At 40.1% G+C, this 20844-nt stretch overlaps 3 protein-coding genes across 8 annotated transcripts in view; all 3 read right to left on the minus strand.

Annotated features, from left to right (window-relative positions):
• Positions 1–20844, minus strand: part of LOC103463179 (uncharacterized) — a 58471-nt gene that overhangs the window by 19321 nt on the left and 18306 nt on the right. The gene's annotated exons all lie outside the window — the stretch shown is intronic.
• LOC103463183 (uncharacterized) lies at positions 484–5411 on the minus strand. Its single transcript, XM_008406398.3, has 2 exons — positions 5116–5411; positions 484–3042 (listed from the first exon to the last, which is right to left on the minus strand). The coding sequence occupies exon 2, from the start codon at positions 3025–3027 to the stop codon at positions 1600–1602; it is 1428 nt and encodes a 475-aa protein (XP_008404620.1). The 5' UTR covers positions 3028–3042; positions 5116–5411; the 3' UTR covers positions 484–1599.
• LOC103463184 (uncharacterized) lies at positions 6477–20552 on the minus strand. Of its 6 annotated transcripts, none has more exons than XM_081605921.1 (4): positions 20321–20552; positions 11941–12059; positions 10642–11661; positions 6477–9183 (listed from the first exon to the last, which is right to left on the minus strand). In XM_081605921.1, exon 4 carries the CDS (start codon positions 9097–9099, stop codon positions 7525–7527), a length of 1575 nt encoding a protein of 524 aa, XP_081462047.1. In that variant the 5' UTR covers positions 9100–9183; positions 10642–11661; positions 11941–12059; positions 20321–20552; the 3' UTR covers positions 6477–7524. The 6 variants fall into 6 exon arrangements, with proteins under 6 accessions (XP_081462047.1, XP_081462046.1, XP_081462044.1 ...); XM_081605920.1 differs by adding an exon at positions 13820–13887 and having other exon boundaries at positions 10642–12059; XM_081605918.1 differs by lacking the exon at positions 20321–20552 and adding exons at positions 13820–13887; positions 14473–14989 and having other exon boundaries at positions 10642–12059.

Genomic DNA, 20844 nt, shown 5'->3' on the forward strand with positions numbered 1-20844 from the left:
CAATCTGTCGAGAATCAAATTGAAGAAAAATATTTGTTGAGTACAATAGTTCCTCGTCTCATAAATATTCAACATTTTTTTCTTTAACATCTGAGAAAAATAACTGAAGAACAAAAACCAAACAAACTTTGATATGTCCCATTTTCTAATTATTTACATTTTTATTGAACTTCATGCCCCCACAAAAAGACTAGTTAGATGGAAAATCCCCCTAAAAAAATTCTCTCCTATGTGAAAAAAAAAATAAAAATAAAAAAAAATAAATAATAAAAAAAAAAATATATATATATATATATACCGATGCAGTGTTGCTTCCTAAGTGGACTATATATATATATATATATATATAGTCCACTTAGGAAGCAACACTGATTGACCCTCGTTGGGTCAATCAGTGTTGCTTCCTAAGTGGACTATATATATATATATATATAGTCCACTTAGGAAGCAACACTGATTGACCCTCGTTGGGTCAATCAGTGTTGCTTCCTAAGTGGACAGTTTGATTTCACAGAAGTTTGATTTACTTGGAGTTATATTGTGTTAAGTGTTCCCTTTATTTTTTTGAGCAGTGTATACATACACACACACAACACATCAGGGTCTCACATGGTTTAGAAAACTTTTAAAAAACTAACTTGAAAAACAAAGAAAAGACACTTTAACAAACAGTTGTAACCTTATTTTCCTTCGGGACAAACACTGTCGTTTTCAAAACAGTTTATTCAGGTTCATCCAGAAAATTCAAATCTTCGTTTTATACGTAAAAGAAAGACTTGTCTAATGAATGAACTGAAATAAAAAAAAATACAAATATTAAAAATCTCTCTTTTGGAATCAATAAAGCCAATTTTTGTGTCACATGTAGACACTGGAATGAAGAAACGTATAGAAGAAAGTTTGATAGAAATGCTTGAAAGAAGTTAACTTCCTGAGTTTAAAGACTTTTTATTTTGATGGAACTTCAATGTTCAGTTAATTGGTCTTGAATCTGGGCAGGATAATAACTTTTATCTGGTGGTAACTGATAAAAAGTTTAAAGTTTAACTGATGTCCAATCATTCTACTTAAAATCTTGACCTCCCATCATGCACTCTGAATAACTTTACTCTTCCATGTGGTAAAGGGAGGGTTCATGTTGAGATCAACCCAGCATGCTGCAAAGTTGTGCTGATATTGATGCTTTTAAAGCAGAAATGTTGTTTAATGAAAGGCTCCAAATCCATAAATATTTATGATACAGTCACACCATAAGTTTTGGAACAACATATGGGAAGTTTTAACTGGAATCATAGAGATAAAATTGCTGCAGAAGGATAATCATTCGAACTTTCAAGATTTCAACACATTTTCAGAGCAATGCAGACAGGAGTTCATGCTTTTACGACAGAACCATTGGAGAGAAATTCCTCACTAGTAACATGTAAGATGGAACCCAAACAAACAAGATAGAAAGACCCCAGGCTGCTACTGCACTGAACTATGACCTTCTGCAAAGCAACACAGCTACAAACTGCACCTCTGCATAGTCTCTGTGTGAAGTCTCATGGGACAATTCAAACATTTCTTTAGATGGAAACTTTTTCCACATGTTGCACATTAGAAATGATTCTGAATTGAGTTCTCATGGCGATGCAAAGTATGTTTCAGACTGAAACCTTTCCTACACTTTCCACATGAGAAAAGTTTCTCACCTGCATGCGTATTCATGTGGCGATGCAGTGTGTGTTTCCGACTGAAACTTTTCCTACACTTTCCACAAGAGAAAGGTTTCTCACCTGTATGAGTTTTCATGTGGCTCTTCAGATTGCTTTTCTGACTGAAACTTTTCCTACACATTTCACATGAGAAAGGTTTTTCCCCTGTATGAGTTCTCATGTGGTTTTTCAGACTGCATCTCAGATGGAAACTTTTCTTACACATTCTACATGAGAAAGGTGTGAAAAGTTTTTCACCTGTATGAATTTTCATGTGGGTATTCAAATTGCATTTCTGACTGAAACTTTTCATACATATTTCACATGAGAAAGGTTTCTCACCTGTATGAGTTCTCATGTGGCTATTCAAATTGCCTTTCAGATGGAAACCTTTGCTACACATTGTACAAGAGAACAGCTTCTGAACTGAGTGAGTTCTCTTGTGGCGACTGAAGCTATTTTTGCTAAAGAAGTTTTTCCCACAGGTTACACATGAAAAAGGCTTCTCGTCTGTGTGCGTTCTCATGTGGGCTTCTAAACTCTGGTTCCATTTGAAACTTGTACTACAAAGTTTGACTTCCTTGTCCTTTGTCCCTTTGTCTCCTCTGCCTCTGGTTTTCAAAACTCTCTCTTGATGCTGTTCATCTCTGCTGGATCCTGAAGCGTCGAGAGTCTTTCTGCCTTGATGGTGTTCTGCTTTAGGGATGTTCTTAGAGAATTGATTTCCATTGCGTTCAGGTTGTTGGTGTTCTGTTTCATTATCCGTTATCATCATCAGTGCATTTTGATTTTCATTTTGACTTTTGTCATTGGCCTCCATCTTTACCTTCTGCAGAAAGTCTGATTCACACTCTTCTTCTTTCACTTGTTTTGGTTCCAACTCTTTGATTTCATCTTGACTAATGCCTTCAATCTTAATCATCTGCTGAGAATCTGGTTGAGAATCATCTTCCTTTATTTGCTTCAGTTCCAGTAAAGCTGCTTCCTCTTTGATTCTCACAGATTCACATTCTGTTCCCATTAATGTTTCTCTCTCCTGCTTCAGTTCATTCTGGTTTTCTACCTGAATGATGCTTTCAGCCTCAATCTTTACCGTCTGCTCAGAGGCTGATTGACGATCCTCTTCCTTTATTTGTTGCAGTTGTAGTTCTACTGGTTCTTCTTTTACTTCAAGTGATCCTGAATCTATTTCCACTAAGGTTTCTATCCATTGCTTTGGTCCTATGTGGTTTTCTTTCTTTACAGTCAGCAGAGGTTCTGATCCACACTCTTCTTCCTTTACTTTTGGAAGCTGACGGGTCTCTGCTCTCCCTTTAAGCTCTAGAGACATGATGCTTTGGAAAACCTGGAAAACAGGAAAAAGCAACAACACAAAATGTTACCATTTTAGTTTAAAACTTGCAAAGTGTTTTCCAGTGATGGGGAGACATGATGGGCCTCTCACACATTGGACAGGCCAATACTCTGCGTGTCCATATTAACAACCATGCTGAGTTTTTTAAGCTGAATTATTTAGTGACACAGACATGAAATGATTAGCTTTTTTTCCACCAGATGGAACCTGGAGCCCGTGTTCGGTTCCCACAGGAGCCTCATGTATAAATCATACTCACAAACAATGTGCAGCACCATATTTTACGCACAAGTCGACATGTATAAAAACGAATGTGACGTCAAAGTTTACGAAAATATACACAAACATTTTACTCGCCATGAAAATGTGCAGCAGCCACGCAAACCTTTTTTGTGCACAGTAAACTCCAAGGTGCCAAAATTCACCTGAATACACTGAAACCTGATGGCATCCAGTGTTACTTAGCAAGAAGCATCCAAACCGATGTTTTTCATGATTTTAATATTTTAACGTAAACGATGGAACTGAACCACACTTATCCTCAGACAATAATATAACACACACCAAATAAATGAAATAAAAATAAAAGGATGTGAAAACCTCACTAGAATTCAAATAGTGAATTTCTTCAGTTTTTGTCTCATAAAGATGTAACTGTATCTGTCTGTGCGCCGAAGCTCATGAAATGCATGTTATCTGTAGGATCATTTCATCCTCACTGACAAATAAAACAGGGTTGATGAGCAGATTAACTCCAAACAGGTTTGATTATTTTAAGGTGATCAGGTGTGTAGATAATATGTGGAACATTTTGGCTCTGATGGAGAAAATCGCTAATGGAAGGAGTCAGAGGGAGCGATTGATCAGAGATCGTATTGATCTGCTGGGAAATGTTGATGATGGATTATTAGCTTTTGTAGTCCAGACTGATGGTCCTGCAGCTCTGAGCTGAAGGAGGAGCCGTGTGTCTCCGGTGCAGCTGGAGCTGCTGACAGGTCACTCATCCTTCAGTCCAGCTTGTGAATACGAAGTATCTCCATTCTGTAAATGTACAACTAATTCATAAAATTCTTCTATTTAGAATCAACTTCCACATTCCTCACTCACTATAAAGGACGCTCTGGACGCCATCTTTCTTTAAATGCCTTGAAAGGTGCTACACAAATAAAATTTGATTTGATTTGATTGAATCCCGGCTCCTGTTCAAACCAGCATTTCCACTTGGATGCTTTTTTTTTTTTTTTTACTAATTAGTTTTTCCTTTATTTTGTGTTCTGACAGCATCTTTTAATTAAAATACATAATACCAATAGTTATTATTATTATAATTACTTATACTGATACAAGCCAGGGCCATTGCCATGGTTACTACTGGTGGCAGCCATCCGGATATTTATACTAATTTACATTAAGATGTATTTATGGGTGGTGACAGGCGGACCAGATACGCGCATACGCACAGCTTTATACATCTGAATCTTTTTGTGAGCCACACTTTTCTAAATTTGTCTGTACGCCAAGTTTTAGTGTGGAAGCAGTGCACCGTTTTAAACATGAGGCCTCCAGGCTTTGGTTAAAATACACAAGATCAGGTTAATGGGTGGTTAATGAACTGAGCATGTTGCCTTAATAAACACTTGTCTTAAAAACAATGGTGCTAAATGCAATGAGGTTGAGTATGTAGGTACACATACTTTTTAAAACAGAACCTAAAACAACAGGAACATCAATACAAAAAGTTACATTAAGTCTTGCCAGAAACCCTAAATGTTACAGGGTATTTCTGATGAGTTTAAATATCTGAGTCCACATAAAATATTACAAAACCACTGTTAAGTAACTTTCCAATAAGATTTAGGAGCTTGTTTTCAGTTAATTCTACTATATCTTATAAATTCATTTTGCACTGAAAACATCTTATTTTGAGTAACACTTTTAAAGAAACAACATTTTTCTTATCCAACATAGAACTTTAAACCTGCTTACTTGTGAAAACAGCCACTAAAATCACGATGTGAATAGGAAGCTAATATAACATGTGGAAGCATGATGAGCAAACACTACCTGGTGGTTCCGAGAAGATTTGGGTTTTCCTGCTGGAATCCAGTCGTCTGGGCTGATTATCGATCTCTGCAAATCACTGGACGATGTAGTTGAATATTTCTCCAGCAGCAGTTGGTCTCTCTCTGATGATGAACCCGAGATTTGCTACTGCAGACACTGAAATATTCAGCTCACACAGCAAGAACCGCCTTTAACCCACGATAAACGAAAGGAAGCCTCGAAGCTAACTCTGCTAGCATCATGTGTTTTACTTCCGCCGGATGTCCCACGTGGAGCTTTACTGTAGAAACAGACACCGCGCTTTCACTTCCGCCTCGAACTAACAATTTTCTGTTTATTCTTGTTTTGACTCGAAATATCTTCTGAAAGCTGAATTTACACAAGTTTAATACTGACTTCAACATGTGAATAAATTAACTACAGTTATGCTATACTGTCATTCTTTATGCATGACAATAAGATATGGTTCTGTATCTCTCTTTAACGCAAGAAACCTTTAATTATGCTGTTGTAATGGGAAATAGAACTATATTCATTAAAAATACTAAAATTACAGAAAATAAAAAGACTGAAGTTCTCATTAAAGAATTCACTATTTAAACAGTATTGCTAAATATTGTTAAAACAGATTTTTTGTTTACTTTAACAGCCTCTATAATCTGATATGTCATCACGTCCGAGTTTATGTGTAATTTTACACAAAATATTTTCACAAGTCCTCCACTCTGATCTTAGCTGTACCAGAATTGTAAATACAGGACAACATTTAAGTTGGTTGAAAATAAATACATTTTCCACTCATTTATTTTAGGACTAGTTGAAAAAAGAGTTTCTGATCATATGAGCAGATAAAGAATAATTAGAGGAGTAACAAAGGAAATGGACTAGCAGTGATCCTCAGAAACAAATGCTGTGACCGTGACAGATCATCTTCGGCGTCCAGATTTCACAGACATGTCCTCAAAGCATGTCTTTGAGGACATGTCTGTCCTCAATATTCTGATATTTCAATGGTTTCCATACCACTGAAACCATTGAAATATCAGAATTATGACAGCATATCTAAGCTTCTCTATGAAAAACACAATGAAGTCTGATTTACATCAGAAAACACAGGTGCCTGGGACAGGTGTAGCTCAAAACACCTAACAAATATTAAACCTAATTAATGTTGCTTTAATTTTATAAAAGTTATTTGTTCTTTGGAGATGCATGGATCTTGTTCATTTGTGTTATTCCTTTGTATTTTCCAGTTGTATGTTGTAACAAACAACCCAGGACCTGATGTCATCATGTGGGTCACCAACTGTTAGGTTTTAAAAACGCTGCCTATTTGTTGGAATAAGGAAAATACAAGCTGATTCTTTTCCAGATAATTTATTGAAATAATATGGAGAGTTCATGGTCACACAAAGGCTCAGAAGTTCAGGAGAGAAAACTGTATTAATTCAGCCAGTATCAGTTTTATACGATAAAGGTAAAGGTAATTTTATTTATATAGAACATTTTCAGCAACAAGGCAATACAAAGTGTAAAAAATTCAATAACACCATAAAGGTGGGCAAGTCCATGAAAAGATATTTAGGTACCCAATTGATACTTTACATCAGTGGAGCCCAAAGTGGGTCCTGGAGGCATCCTGCATGTTTTAGTCTCTCCCTGGTTTAACACATCTGGATAAAATGATGGTCATTAGAGGCCTAAGAGGAACATTGACCTGCTGAACAGGTTGTTTCTACCAGGGAGAGAATAAAACATGCAGCATGCCGGCCCTCCAGGACCCACTTTGGCCCTCCAGGACCCACTTTGGCCCTCCAGGACCCACTTTGGCCCTCCAGGACCCACTTTGGGCCCCCAGCTTTACATTTTCAATTAATCTTGTCTTCTGAATAGCAAATTTCAGCAATAGTGCAAATAAAGGGTTATAGTGCTTTATATGATAAAAACACCATCACCAATTATGAAACAAGCAATGAACTACATTTTGTTAAATGCCATCATCAAAATAAAGCAAATATACATCAAATACATTGATCAATATTTCAGTTGTTCTTAATTGAAGACAACTCAAAGTCAGTATTTAGCCTTGATTCAAAGAAACTGTTGTTTTTAAAGCCTGGGGGGAAAAACAGCAAGAAGAGCTGAACTGAGTTGAGTTTCATGCCATTTACCTTCAGCCCATTGGACAAATAGCTTCTCTCACTTCTTTCTTACTAGTAGAGCACTTCTCCAGAGGTTTCTTCATACCAGACACCACCTGAATGGTGCGTCCACACCAAACAGATTTTACGCGTCTTGAAGAGTCGGACGCGTTTGTGCTGCGCGTAATGCGTTTGGTGTGAACGCACCATAGCTATAATGGGAGCAATAGAATCCATGTCTGAAATTTTATAATCCATCAGCGAATTCTCACCTGTGTGTTCGCATATGACGAACCAAATCACTTTTCTGTATGAAAGATTTATCACACACTTCACAGAGATACGCCTTCTCCCCAGTGTGAGTTTTCATGTGTCGAGGCATACTACTGAACTCACTTAGTAATTTACCACACACTGTACAAGATGACAACTTCACACGCTTGTGAGTTTTTAGATGACGGGTCAAATCACTACGTTGTCTGAAAGACTTATCACATAATTCGCAATTGTATGGTTTATCTCCCGTGTGAACTTTCATGTGCATAGTCAATTTATATTGTTGTTTAAAACCTTTTCCACAAGTAAGACAGGGGAAAGGCATCTCCCCAGTGTGAGATAATGTGTGGTTGGCTAAATCGCTGCGCTTTCTAAAAGACTTACCACACTTTTCACAACAATGTGGTTTCTCATCTGTGTGAGTTTTCATGTGACAAGCCAAATCACTTCTCTGTCGGAAAGATTTATCACACAATTCACAAGAAAAGGGTTTCTCACCTGTGTGTGTTCTCATGTGATACCTCAAGGTAGTTTTCTGGATAAAACCTTTACCACAGTCTAGACAGTGGAAAGGTTTCTCACCTGTGTGCGTCCTCATGTGACACAACATGGTGGTTTTTTGGATAAAACCTTTACCACAAACCAGACACTGGAAAGGCTTCTCACCTGTGTGGGTTCTAATGTGGACAGTTAGGTCAGGTTGCCTAGGAAAAGCTTTACCACAAGTCAGACACTGGAAAGGTTTCTCACCTGTGTGATGTGTCATGTGAACCTTTAGGTCAGGTTGCCTGATGAAACCTTTCCCACAAGTCAGACATAAAAATGGCTTCTTGTTTGTGTGAATTCTCATGTGAGATACCAAGTACCTGTACCTACCAAAACTTCTGCCGCATACCTTACATGAGATTAAATTAGTTTTAAAAGCATTTGGTTCTGATTTGTCCACATTGTCCTGGTGGTTTTCTGTGTCCTGAAGTTTCTTCTCTGGCTGCGGATCTTTATCTCCACCTGATCCTGAGTCTTTCTGGTTGCTTTCCTGCTGATGTTGGCAACCTTCAGGGTTGTTCGCAAAGAGGAGTTGGTCCTCGTTTGGTTCTGGTTCACTGTTGTCTTGTTGCTTATAGGTAGGAGACACTATACATGTTTCAGGTTCCTGCTTCACTACAAGCAGCTTTTCATCCTGTTCACTGTAGAGATCCTCATGTTCCACTTTAATCGGACTGAGTTCTGGTTCCTCTTTAATATGTACAAGTTCTGGTTCTTCTTTAATCTGCACCAGTACCAGTTCTTCCTGTTCTTTAATCTGTATGGATTCTGGTTCTTCTTGTTCTTCTTTAATTAGTACAGGGTCCAGTTGTTCTTTGTTCTCCATCATCTGCTGCAGTTCTGGTCCATTGTGGAATATTTCGTCATCAGCAGGAGTCATAGAGTTGTTGCTCTCCTGCTTCATTAAAAGCTGCCCTTCATTTTCAAAGATCCACAGTTCAATCTGTTCTTCTTTGATTGAATAAGGTTCTGGTTCCTCCTTCGCCTCAGTGATCTGCTGTGGTTCTGATTCCTCTTTCATGTCTGGTCAGAGGTCCACTCTTCCACCAGGAAGGAATCAGCCAGAACCTTCCAGGTCAGAAACAGACCGGGAGGCGTGTACGACCTGAGGGAAGAAAGAACAGCAGAACTTTAGCATTTTATAGAATGTGACCCAGAATCCAACAAGCTCAGCTGGAACTACAGATGAAACCTGACATGTTTGGGTGCCATTTATTCATTGCAAAGCATCTTTGAAAGTTCTGAAAAGCGCGACGCAAGTTTGATGTCATTTATTTTAATTATTCACAGCTCAGCTATTTGATTTGTGTTTGGTTTGCATAGAGGCAGCACAAAGTATCGAACATTTGAGGAAAAGAGACTAATCCTCATTTCCATGAATAATCTGAAAGATCCAAGAGCAAATGGTTGAACAGCAGAGCGTTCAGCCGGGATTTAAAGACAGACAAGGTGTCAGAGCGCCTGGCGCTGAGGGGAAGTTTATTCTGAGTAGAGGAATCGTGTGCATTCACAAAGCCATGCTCATCACAAACGATGAGAGAACATATTGGTCTCAAAGTGTTTTTATTCAAAGGAGCAAATTTATAAATAAAACAACACTAAATGTGTAATTTAAATGGGACATTAATTTCCAATATCTTATGACAGCTGCTGCTTTTTCCTCCTATCTAATATTTTTAAATAACCAAGTCCAAAATAAGCACCTTATTTTCTGCGTTCAGTTTTAGTCAATATAAATCATAATCACAAGTACCTGATAAAACTGACATTTCCATTTGTTTTTAAAGTATTATTCAATTTTACAATGTGTGATAAAGCTTTTCATACTTACAGTTAACCTGATGCATTAAACTCAACGAGGGCTTTTCTTTTTCTCAGAAGTTACTTGAACTAATTTCCTTCACTCCTCTGTTTTCTCATCAATCCAAAACTGTGAGATCTTCATCCATCCCAGCCCAAAGATCAGCGCCGGTTTTTCTGGTGTTCTTATGTTTTATCTTTACTCATTAATAAATATGATTTCAAATGTAACCGAGTAAATTTATTCAAAACAAATGTACGTCTCCTGCCTGCTGCATTTGGGTTCAGACTTCAACCACACATCAAGACAATCAATGTTTGAAGTTTGTACTGATTTGGCTGTTGGAGATAGTAGGTCAGAGTCCAGGAGAAGGTTTTTTTGTTTGCTTGTTTTTAGAAAGCATCCTGCAGCTTTTATACGTCTCCCTGCTCCAACACACCTGAGTTTCCTCTGCAGATGCCTGGTAGAGACATCCACCTGATTTAAGAGGAAGGGAAGTGTTTAAACGGATTAGGTGTGGATGTCAAACACCACCTCCTCACCGGATAAAGTCCAAAATATTTATTTCATTCGGAGGTTTCTGCTTAACAAGCTGCTGAACTTTTCGTTGTTCTAATCAGTTTTCTAATGGTTTTATTGTTCCTGTTCATTGATCGATGTAAACAACACGGACACGTCCTGCAGCTCAACGGCGTCAACTAGTTCCCTGATCATATTGTCTGTATTCCAGTGTTAGTTCAATCAGAACCACAGTGAACATACCGGGAGGTTCTGAGATGATTTCCAGCTGGTATCCAGCGGTCAGAGCTGATTATCGATCTCTTCCTCCTAAAGGACGACGCGGCTGAATATTTCTCCACCAGCAGCAGTTAGTTGATATATGATGGATTCTCTCTGATGCTGAACCGAAGATATTGTTACTGCAGACACTGAAATATTCAGCTCACACAGCAAAAACCGTTTTCCAACCGCCGGTAGACAGACGGAAGCCTGGAAGCTAACGCTGCTAGCACCTTGCTGTTTACTTCCGCCGAATGTCCCAGACGGAGAGTTACCCTAGAAACAGTTTCCACCCTTTAGGTTCCGCCTCCGGATACAAACACATACAGCTATTTACAACTTTACAATAATTTTAAAAATGAGATAAAGTTGACAAAAACGAAATTAAATGGTTTTTATGTCAAACAAAATCCTTAAAGACATTAAAATGTAACGTTTATGACTTGAAACAAAGGTCACTGCTGCGACATATAAAACAGAACAAACCTAAACAAAGTTGATATTTATTAGCCAAAAACAAAAACAACGGCAGATTGGAAAAACATGTGATTGAAAAACTGAATTTGACCTCTGAACAGAAGCACACATAGCAGCAACAACTCTCAGCTGTGGTTTCTGGAATAATTTCTCCCTCTCGTCTTTAACTTGCTGCTGCTTTGCTTGCTACATTTAATATAACGAGATCTTAAAGTTTAGGGCTTTTAAGGTCTGACGTATTCAGGCGTTTACACCACCAGTTGGACTCGGGGCGCCAGGAATGGGTCGAGTGTACAAACCACTTTAACAGCAGAACCAAACACACAGGGGCGCGGTTGGCAGCACAGTTGCCTTGGAACAAGAAGATCCTCGGTTCGATTCCCAGCCCGGGGTTTTTCTGGAGGGAGTTTGCATGGTGGGTTTTCTCTGGGTTCTCCAGCTTCCTCGCTCAGAGACTGGTGACCCGTCCAGGTGACCCCGCCTGTTGACCGCTGGAGATGGGAACCAGTGCTCCTGGTGAACCCACTGGAGATAAGGGTGAATGATAATGGACGGATGGAAAACAGGATAAAGAACTGCACTGACCCGCGGTGGAACGAAGGAATAATCTAGAAAGTTTTCAAAGTTTCTCCAGTCAATTATATAAAGCTAAACATTTAGCGCAGTTTGTAAAATGAAAATATTTTACCACTGTGTTTTTAAAAAAAATTATTTTCCTCTTTTATCTGTACAGGTTCTGGTTCTTTTCTCATCTGTTGAAGTTCTGGTTCTTCTCTGGTTCTGGTAATTTGTGGAATATTTCACCTGCAGGATTCTCCAGAGAGGCCTTGGTCTCCTCCTTTTCATCCTGAGGCCCACAGCTCAACCTGGTCGTCTTTGATTGGTTGAGAGCATTTTGTCTCAGTCATTTCCACTATGGACACCTGGAAAAACAGAACACACACAATATTTCAATAACAGATGCACCAGAGTGTATGAAAATGGCTTTTTTACTGTGACTGGGAAATGATGTACATTTCTTTCAGTGACGTGTCGTGAGGTTCATGGCTGGTGAGGCTCTGACTTATGACTTAGACACCATCCATGTTATTATACCTACAGAAATTTTGCGCATTCATTCAACGCTGGGGTACAAAAACACTAATCTTTTACATTCATCCATAGCCGCGTTAACTCAGTGAAACTTAAAAATGTAGGTATTAATTTGGTGCTATGATCCACAGCAAAGTGATCTGTATCCGCCAAGCTACGCAGACTCGTTGCCATAGCAACTGACAACAATGCCACTTCATGTTTTAGGTTTTAACACCAAAAAACTCATATTCACAGCTGTGCTGTCTCCCACAGCGCTCTGACTGCCTGACCAGGGTTTCCCCCAGTGTATTATAGGCCTGGCGGCCCGCCATCCTTATAGCACCACCGCCAGGCTAAGCCTTTCTTGTTTATGTTCTTAGGAAAATAAATAATAATAATAATAATAATAATAATAATAATAATAATAAACGTTTTTATTTGTCTCTGTTGAGCTGAACGCTTCACTGGCGGAGCAGAGAAAGATAAGTTTATAGTTTATGCATTTGAAGCCGGACCAATCACAATGCTGGCGCCTCTGCGGCGCGTTGCCTCTGCGGCGCGTTGCCTCTGCGGCGCGTTGCCTCTGCGGCGCGTTGCCTCTGCGGCGCGTTGCCTCTGCGGCGCGTTGCCTCTGCGGCGCGTTGCCTCTGCGGCGCGTTGCCTCTGCGGCGCGTTGCCTCTGCTGCGCGTTGCCTCTGCGGCGCGTTGCCTCTGCGGCGCGTTGCCTCTGCTGCGCGTTGCCTCTGCGGCGCGTTGCCTCTGCGGCGCGTTGCCTCTGCTGCGCGTTGCCTCTGCGGCGCGTTGCCTCTGCGGCGCGTTGCCTCTGCTGCGCGTTGCCTCTGCGGCGCGTTGCCTCTGCGGCGCGTTGCCTCTGCGGCGCGTTGCCTCTGCGGCGCGTTGCCTCTGCGGCGCGTTGCCTCTGCGGCGCGTTGCCTCTGCTGCGCGTTGCCTCTGTGGCGCGTTGCCTCTGCGGCGCGTTGCCTCTGCTGCGCGTTGCCTCTGCGGCGCGTTGCCTCTGCTGCGCGTTGCCTCTGCGTGTTGCCGTAGCTGGATTGAGTTGACCTCAGCACGGATCCCACGCGCCTCTTTTCACTCAAACTGGACACACGCTGACCTGTATGGATGTTTACATCAACCCAGCTGTAGCATCGCTGCAGGTATTTGCTGTTTGTTCCAAATGCTTCATGGAAATGAATGGGGAACTATTGTAACGCTACTTAAGGCTATAGGTGCCTGACTAATAATAGACACTCAGACAGGTTCCGCTATGGAGCCCGTGTGTGTGAATAAAACACCATCAGACAAAAAGTACGTTCAAGTTATTGTATTCAAGTGTATATTCTTGCATATATTTAGGAAGATATTTGATAATAATAATATTTATAATAACAGTGATTTTCTATGAATATAACCGAAAGACACAACAAAGAAGAAAAACAAAAACAAAAAAACAATAAAACCTGATGACACCCAAGCGTTTTTTATATTTTAAGTCCATTCGTGAATCCAAGGTGATTAATGGTCCATCAATCAATAATCCAACTGTTTTTAGTCCATGATCCAAGGCATTAGATCCAAAATAAAGTAGTTTGGTTCATTTAAGTCCTACCGCAAAGCTGCGGTGATCCTGTAGCTCGCCATCCTGGGTTGACACAAGGGGTGGAAAAAAAACCTGACCTAAACAAGGTCATAAATAAAAATAAAACAAATTAACTTTCACATTTAAACAGGGTTAAACTGTTATCCAAATTAACCAAACATTCAATAATTACAAAAAAAAGCTATATTCCATCAAGTATTTCTCAGGAATCTTTCAAATGAATTTCAAGTTAAAGATCGCGATCAAGTTTACAGATCAAATTAAAGTGCACTTTCAAATTGTATCTAAGTTTAATTGACAGAGTCAATTAAACTTGACTCTGTCAATTAAACTTGTCAATTAAACTTAATTGACTTTCATATCCTCTCATTAAACAATTGTGTTTCTCTTTTAGTTCGTTGCTCAACTCCCAAGAAATTAAGCAAGCCCAGAGTTCTATAGGCCGTCTACAAAAATCAATGAAAAGTAACTAAAACTATCCTAAAAGGACGAATCTACAAAAATCAAAAGGCCTGTTTAACATTTTAAGGTTATATCATCTATTCGGCCACAAAATTAACAAAAAGAAAATGACCTTTTAATTAATAAGACCATTTTTTTAATCACTAATACACAAATTGAGTGGGCGTGTCGCCACTGCATTTCTCACCTCAACGACTCACCGTCGAGCGGTCGACAGAAAACACCCAATTTAATCGTTCGGCCGTGTTAATAAGGCTCGATCCAGTCTTATTCTTCCATATGTTTAGAAGATGAGCAGCTAGCCACAGCGACAGCAGCCACAGCAATTGAGATCTGTCAGTTTGACCCGCCAAAATAAATGACTAGGAGAGGGCAACAAAACACAACTAAACGGACAGAACAACATTAACTGGTCCTGCAATCAGAGAAGCAAAATGTTTTGGGTGGACTGTCACTTTATGCTGCGGTGCTAAGAGTAAACAGGAGATCTGACAGAGGGGCGATTCATAAACACACAGTGAAGAGGCTGAGAGGTTAGAGAATGAGAAAAGGTACAAAAATAAATAAAGAAGGTGAGATTAAACATAAAATTATTTGGCTGATCTGCTTGGTGCATCATCCTTGTCACTGATTCAAATGTAAAAAAAAATCTAATTGTTAGATGTTAAATATTTTCCTTATGAACAAAACAAGCAATTAAGGCAAAATATGATCTGTTTAAGGGGATCCTCCTCACTGACGGTTCAAAATAGATCCAGCAGAGGCTTAGAGACAGTTTCTAAATGTGACTGATGTGTTTAACTTCTGGAAAAATATTCTATAAAACACTTGTACTAATTTGTTTGTTTATGGGTGTTGTCATAGGTAAAATCTTTGATTTTTACACGTATGAGTTGAAAAACAGGACAAATACAAAACTTAAATGTATGCACATTTATTGACTTTCATTCATGGATTTAAATGTCTACCATGCATTTTTTATTGACAGTAGTCCCACCTTACACATAACTGTGTTTCCATAGCAACTAAAACAAACAAGAACCTGTCACAGATTGTTTGACATCATCATGCCACCAATGTTCTCATCTATGATGTCATAAAGGTTCAAAAGATTATTATTATCATTTGGAATACAAGAATTTTCAGTTTGCTCTCCAGCTGCCTTAGAAACCACGTAAAGAGAATTTCACACCATTTCAGCTGAAAAATGATGCTATCGATCGGTTGGGGCCTGGGCTACTTAGCCTCTAAAGGAGTGGAGAAACTTCTAGGTCAACATAAAGAAGAAGTTGCCGAAGACCGAGACGAGGATATCAGGTGGAGATATTTTGGGTTTGAGGAGTTAATTCCAGAGGACCAAAGCCACACAGACGTTTCCGCCAACATCGCCAGCGCCATTTCCGGTGTCGTGACAAGATTGACAAGTTTCACCCCTGAAGACGCCGTGGCTTTGGAGACCATCTGCGCAATGAATTGGGACACTTGCTCTGAGGACACAGATGAAGAAAAAGATGACATGGACGCTTCCACCAACCGTGTCAGTGCCGCTTCAGGGGTATTGACACCTTTACCTGATTTTACCCCTGAAGACACCGTGGATCTTGCCACGGTGTCCAGATGTGAACTGGACTTAGAAACACGCCCTGAAGACGCAGATGAAGACCAAAGTGACATGGACGCTTCTGCCAGCCTTGTCAGTGGCACTTCAGGTGTCTTGACAAGTTTGGAAACTTTTAGTGATGAAGCTCCTGTGGCTTTGGAAAACATCTGTGGACTCCATTTGGAAACTTGTCCAGGGGACGCAGACACTGATGTCTGTACAAGTGTCGATGTTCCCCTTGACGAAATGGACCTGGCCGTTGAAACGAGCTGTGACGGCCAGGAAGATGCGTTAAATTTAGAACCGGTCTATGAGGATCCATTGGTAGAAGAGGCGTCTTCTGTTGATGGAAACTCAGAAGACGGAGTTCAGAATTACGCAGACCATTTTGATGGCATGGACGCTGCAGATACGGACGTCGCCTCAAAGGAAATCCCTTCTTCTGACACAGCTGCTGATAATGTTGTGGCACATTTTGAAGACGTTTCTGAGCCTTCTTCAGAAAAACCATCTTCTTCACAAATTCTCACAGAAGGTGACATTGAATTCTTCAAAAATTATTACAGGAGGTTGGTTTCCTCTAGGAGATCATCCATCCGGGGATATTTAAATTTGGAGAATTACGTGCCACCTTTAGAGAGAATTTCTGAGTGTTCAACCTCAGAAGAAATGGATTCTGAAGAAAGCTCAGAACATGTTCAAATTGAGCCACAACATCATGAAAGCAATGATGTTGAAGAAGTGGATGTTTCTTTTGAGGACGTCCCTTCTGAAAGCAGAAATGCCGGAAATTTAAGGTCACGAGTTTCCGAGTGGCTTCGCCAGCAGGGCAGTAGGTTGGCTAATCTCCTACCAAGGAGAAAAGCCAACAAGTAACAGTTCGCATTGGGCAGCTTTTGTGGAGCTGTTGGAGGGGTGCTGGAGAGTGTCCCTCCAAGAGACTTCCTCTTTCTGCTGGGGGATTTCAACACTCACATGGGCACTCACAGTGAGACCTGGAGGCTGGTGGTTGAGAGGATCGGCCACCCTGATCTAAACCCGAGTAGTGTACTGTTATGTGACTTCTGTGCTCGTCATGGACTGTCCATAATGTACACCTTGTTCAAGCATACGGGTGTCCCTTTGTGCTCATAGCACAAGGACACCATAGCCACATTTCTATGGTAGACTTTGTTGTTTCCCATCTGATCTGTGGCTGTATGTCTTGGACTCTTGGGTGAAGACAGGCAGAGCTGTCCACTGACCACTCCCTGGTTGGTATCCTCCCAATCATCAGTCAACTTCCAGTCAAACCAGAGAGGCCCAAAAGTGTTGTGAGGATCCTGGCAGAGTCATCTGTGAAACAGAGCTTCAAATTTCACCTCTGGAAGAACTTGAACACATTTTGGAGAGAGTGGATAGAACATCGCCCCATTGTCAATGCGGCTTATCGGAGATGTGGCCACAAGATTTTCTGTGCCTGTTTTGGGGACAACCCTAAAATCAGCTCGTAGGCACCAGAAGGGAGGGATGCTCTCAAACCAACGATAGAGAACTATCAGGTCTTTTTGGACTGACACCCTGGAAGCAGCTGATGGATACTGGCAGTCCAACTAGCATGCAGCTCGAGTGGTCGCTAAGAGAGGAACTCGGGTGTAGAGGAAGTTCCCAGAGCCCATGGAGAATGACTTGGACAGATCGTCAAAAATTGCGGTTTGTAGGTCATGAGGTTGACATAGTGGACCCATGACAAATACACCAAGTCCAGGCAGCGCAGGTGAACAGCGACCGGAGGCGGCGGACGACGGTGAGAAGACTGCGGCGGACGGAGGAGAGAAGACTGCGGCGGCAGGAGGCGAGAAGACTGCGGCGGACGGAGGCGAGAAGACTGCGGCGGCAGGAGACGAGAAGACTGCGGCGGACGGAGGCGAGAAGACTGCGGCGGATGGAGACGAGAAGACTGCGGCGGCAGGAGACGAGAAGACTGCGGCGGACGGAGGCGAGAAGACTGCGGCGGACGGAGGCGAGAAGACTGCGGCGGCAGGAGACGAGAAGACTGCGGCGGTTGGAGGCGAGAAGACTGCAGCGGACGGAGGCGAGAAGACTGCGGCGGCAGGAGACGAGAAGACTGCGGCGGTTGGAGGCGAGAAGACTGCGGCGGCAGGAGGCGAGAAGACTGCGGCGGACGGAGGCGAGAAGACTGCGGCGGATGGAGGCGAGAAGACTGCGGCAGACGGAGAGAAGACTGCGGCGGACGGAGGCGAGAAGACTGCGGCGGATGGAGGCGAGAAGACTGCAGCGGATCGAGGCGAGAAGACTGCGGCAGACGGAGAGAAGACTGCGGCAGACGGAGAGAAGACTGCGGCGGATGGAGGCGAGAAAACTGCGGCGGACGGAGGCGAGAAGACTGCGGCGGCAGGAGACGAGAAGACTGCTGCGGACGGAGGCGCGAAGACTGCGGCGGACGGAGAGAAGACTGCGGCGGACGGAGAGAAGACTGCGGCGGACGGAGGAAAGAAGACTGCGGCGGACGGAGAGAAGACTGCGGCGGACGGAGGAAAGAAGACTGCGGCGGACGGAGGAAAGAAGACTGCGGCGGACGGAGAGAAGACTGCGGCGGACGGAGGAAAGAAGACTGCGGCGGACGGAGGAGAGAAGACTGCGGCGGACGGAGGAGAGAAGACTGCGGCGGACAGAGGAAAGAAGACTGCGGCGGACGGAGGAGAGAAGACTGCGGCGGACGGAGGCGAGAAGACTGCGGCGGACGGAGGCGCGAAGACTGCGGCGGACGGAGGAGAGAAGACTGCGGCGGCAGTCTTCTCGCCTGCGGCGGCATGGCTGGTTCAGGAACCAGCCATGGTTCCTGAACCATGGCTGGTTCAGGAATATATATATATATATATATATATATATATATATATATATATATATATATATATAATTATTATAAATAATATATTTTATTATTTCTTTTATTTATATATTTATCTTTATATGGAGGACCAAAACTGATATAATAAAAATAATATACATATATTTCTTTTATTTATATATTTATCTTTTATTATTTCTTTTATTTATATATTTATCTTTTATAATTATGTTGTATATTTTTTTAAATAAAAAATAAAAGCATAAATACATATTTTAATAAGAAATATATTGTTTATATATTTTATTTATATTTTATATGGAGGACCAAAACTGACATAATAAAAATAATATATATATATATATATTATTTATATATTTATCTTTTATTATTTCTTTTATTTATATATTTATCTTTTATAATTATGTTGTATATTTTTTTTATAAAAAATAAAAGCATAAATACATATTTTAATAAGAAATATATTATTCTTTATATATTTTATTTATATTTTATATGGAGGACCAAAACTGACATAATAGAAATAATATATATATATTTTTGTATTTATATATTTATATTTTATTTCTTTTATTTATATATTTATCTTTTATAATTATGTTGTATAGTTTTTTTAATAAAAAATAAAAGCATAAATACAAATTTTATTAAGAAATATATTATTCTTTATATATTTTATTTATATTTTATATGGAGGACCAAAACTGACATAATAGAAATAATATATATGTTTTTTTTATTTATATATTTATCTTTTATTATTTCTTTTATTTATATATTTATCTTTTATAATTATGTTGTGTATATATATATTTTTTATAAAAAATAAAAGCATAAATACATATTTTAATAAGAAATATATTATTCTTTATATATTTTATTTATATATTTATATTTTAAATGGAGGACCAAAACTGACATAATAGAAATAAAAGAAATATATATATATATATATAATGTCAATTTTGGTCCTCCATATAGAATGGCTGGTGATGGAGATTGAGAGGGGATTGAAGCTGTGGAAGAAATAAAAGAATAAATATATAAAGAATAATATATTTCTTATCAAAAAAATATATACACACACACACACACAACATAATAAAAGATAAATATATAAATAAAAGAATAAATATATATTTTGATAAGAAATAAAAGCATAAATGTATATTTCGTTTTTTTCTTTTTCTTACACACAAGTTTCCATCAAGATATTTTGCTTCGTCTTTTTTGCTTTTTTGAAGCAAAGAAAGACGAAGCAAAATATAAATTTTACTTAAAACACAACAAAAAACAAACAAAAGCGCATGTTTAGCGGAAATAAAATATATACATTACTTGACGGAAACTCATGTGTAAAGAAAAGGAAAAACTAAATATATATTCTTTTATTTCTTATTAAAACATATATTTTTGCTTTTATTTCTGATTATGTCAGTTTTGGTCCTCCATACGCCTGACCCAACAGGTTTGGCTGATGCCATCACTGTATGGGTCTTGCCTTGTGGCTCTATGCCTAATTTTTCCGTACATTTCCCATAAACTCAACTCTTTATCTCTGTGTGTGAGCTTTTACCTCCAAACTCATGTCCTGAATGCTGTGTGTCCAGGATTTCTTCACATCCTTCTCTGATTCTCGCAAACTTCTGGTTTTGTCTTTGAAGTTCACAAACATTATGTCAGGTTACTATGTTCTTCTCCTTAGCTGGGTTTGCTTGTAAATGCCTTGGTAGCCATAGCAACTTGGCTGAACTTCCTCTTTTAGCTTCCTTACAGTGAGTAGGGAGGTTTAAGGCAATCCTTTTGCCTGTTTCCTTCTCCCTGACTCTCTTCGCAGGAAGTCCTTCTCTGCCAAGGCCTCTTTCTATTTAAGGGCATCAAAATAAAAGCACTGCTTGCTGACCTGTCAAAATAAGAGTTGAGCCCTTCACCTTTTCTCTGAGAGGCGAAGCAACATCCTGGACACAGTGAAACATACGTATCCATACTTTGAGTCTTCCTGCCTCCCTGTCACTCCTTCACATCTCCCAACTCATATATGTATCAGTGACGTGTGGTGAGGTCATTGCTGGTGAGGCTCTGACTTATGACGTAGACACC

This window comes from Poecilia reticulata, chromosome 4, assembly GCF_904066995.2.
Source record: "Poecilia reticulata chromosome 4, P_reticulata-male-v2, whole genome shotgun sequence".
Lineage (NCBI taxonomy): Eukaryota > Metazoa > Chordata > Actinopteri > Cyprinodontiformes > Poeciliidae > Poecilia > Poecilia reticulata.

Bases quoted from the DNA above. Each gene is read 5' to 3' on its own strand.
- LOC103463183 (XM_008406398.3), bottom strand. From the start codon at position 3,027: ATGTCTCTAGAGCTTAAAGGGAGAGCAGAGACCCGTCAGCTTCCAAAA.
- LOC103463184 (XM_081605921.1), bottom strand. From the start codon at position 9,099: ATGAAAGAGGAATCAGAACCACAGCAGATCACTGAGGCGAAGGAGGAA.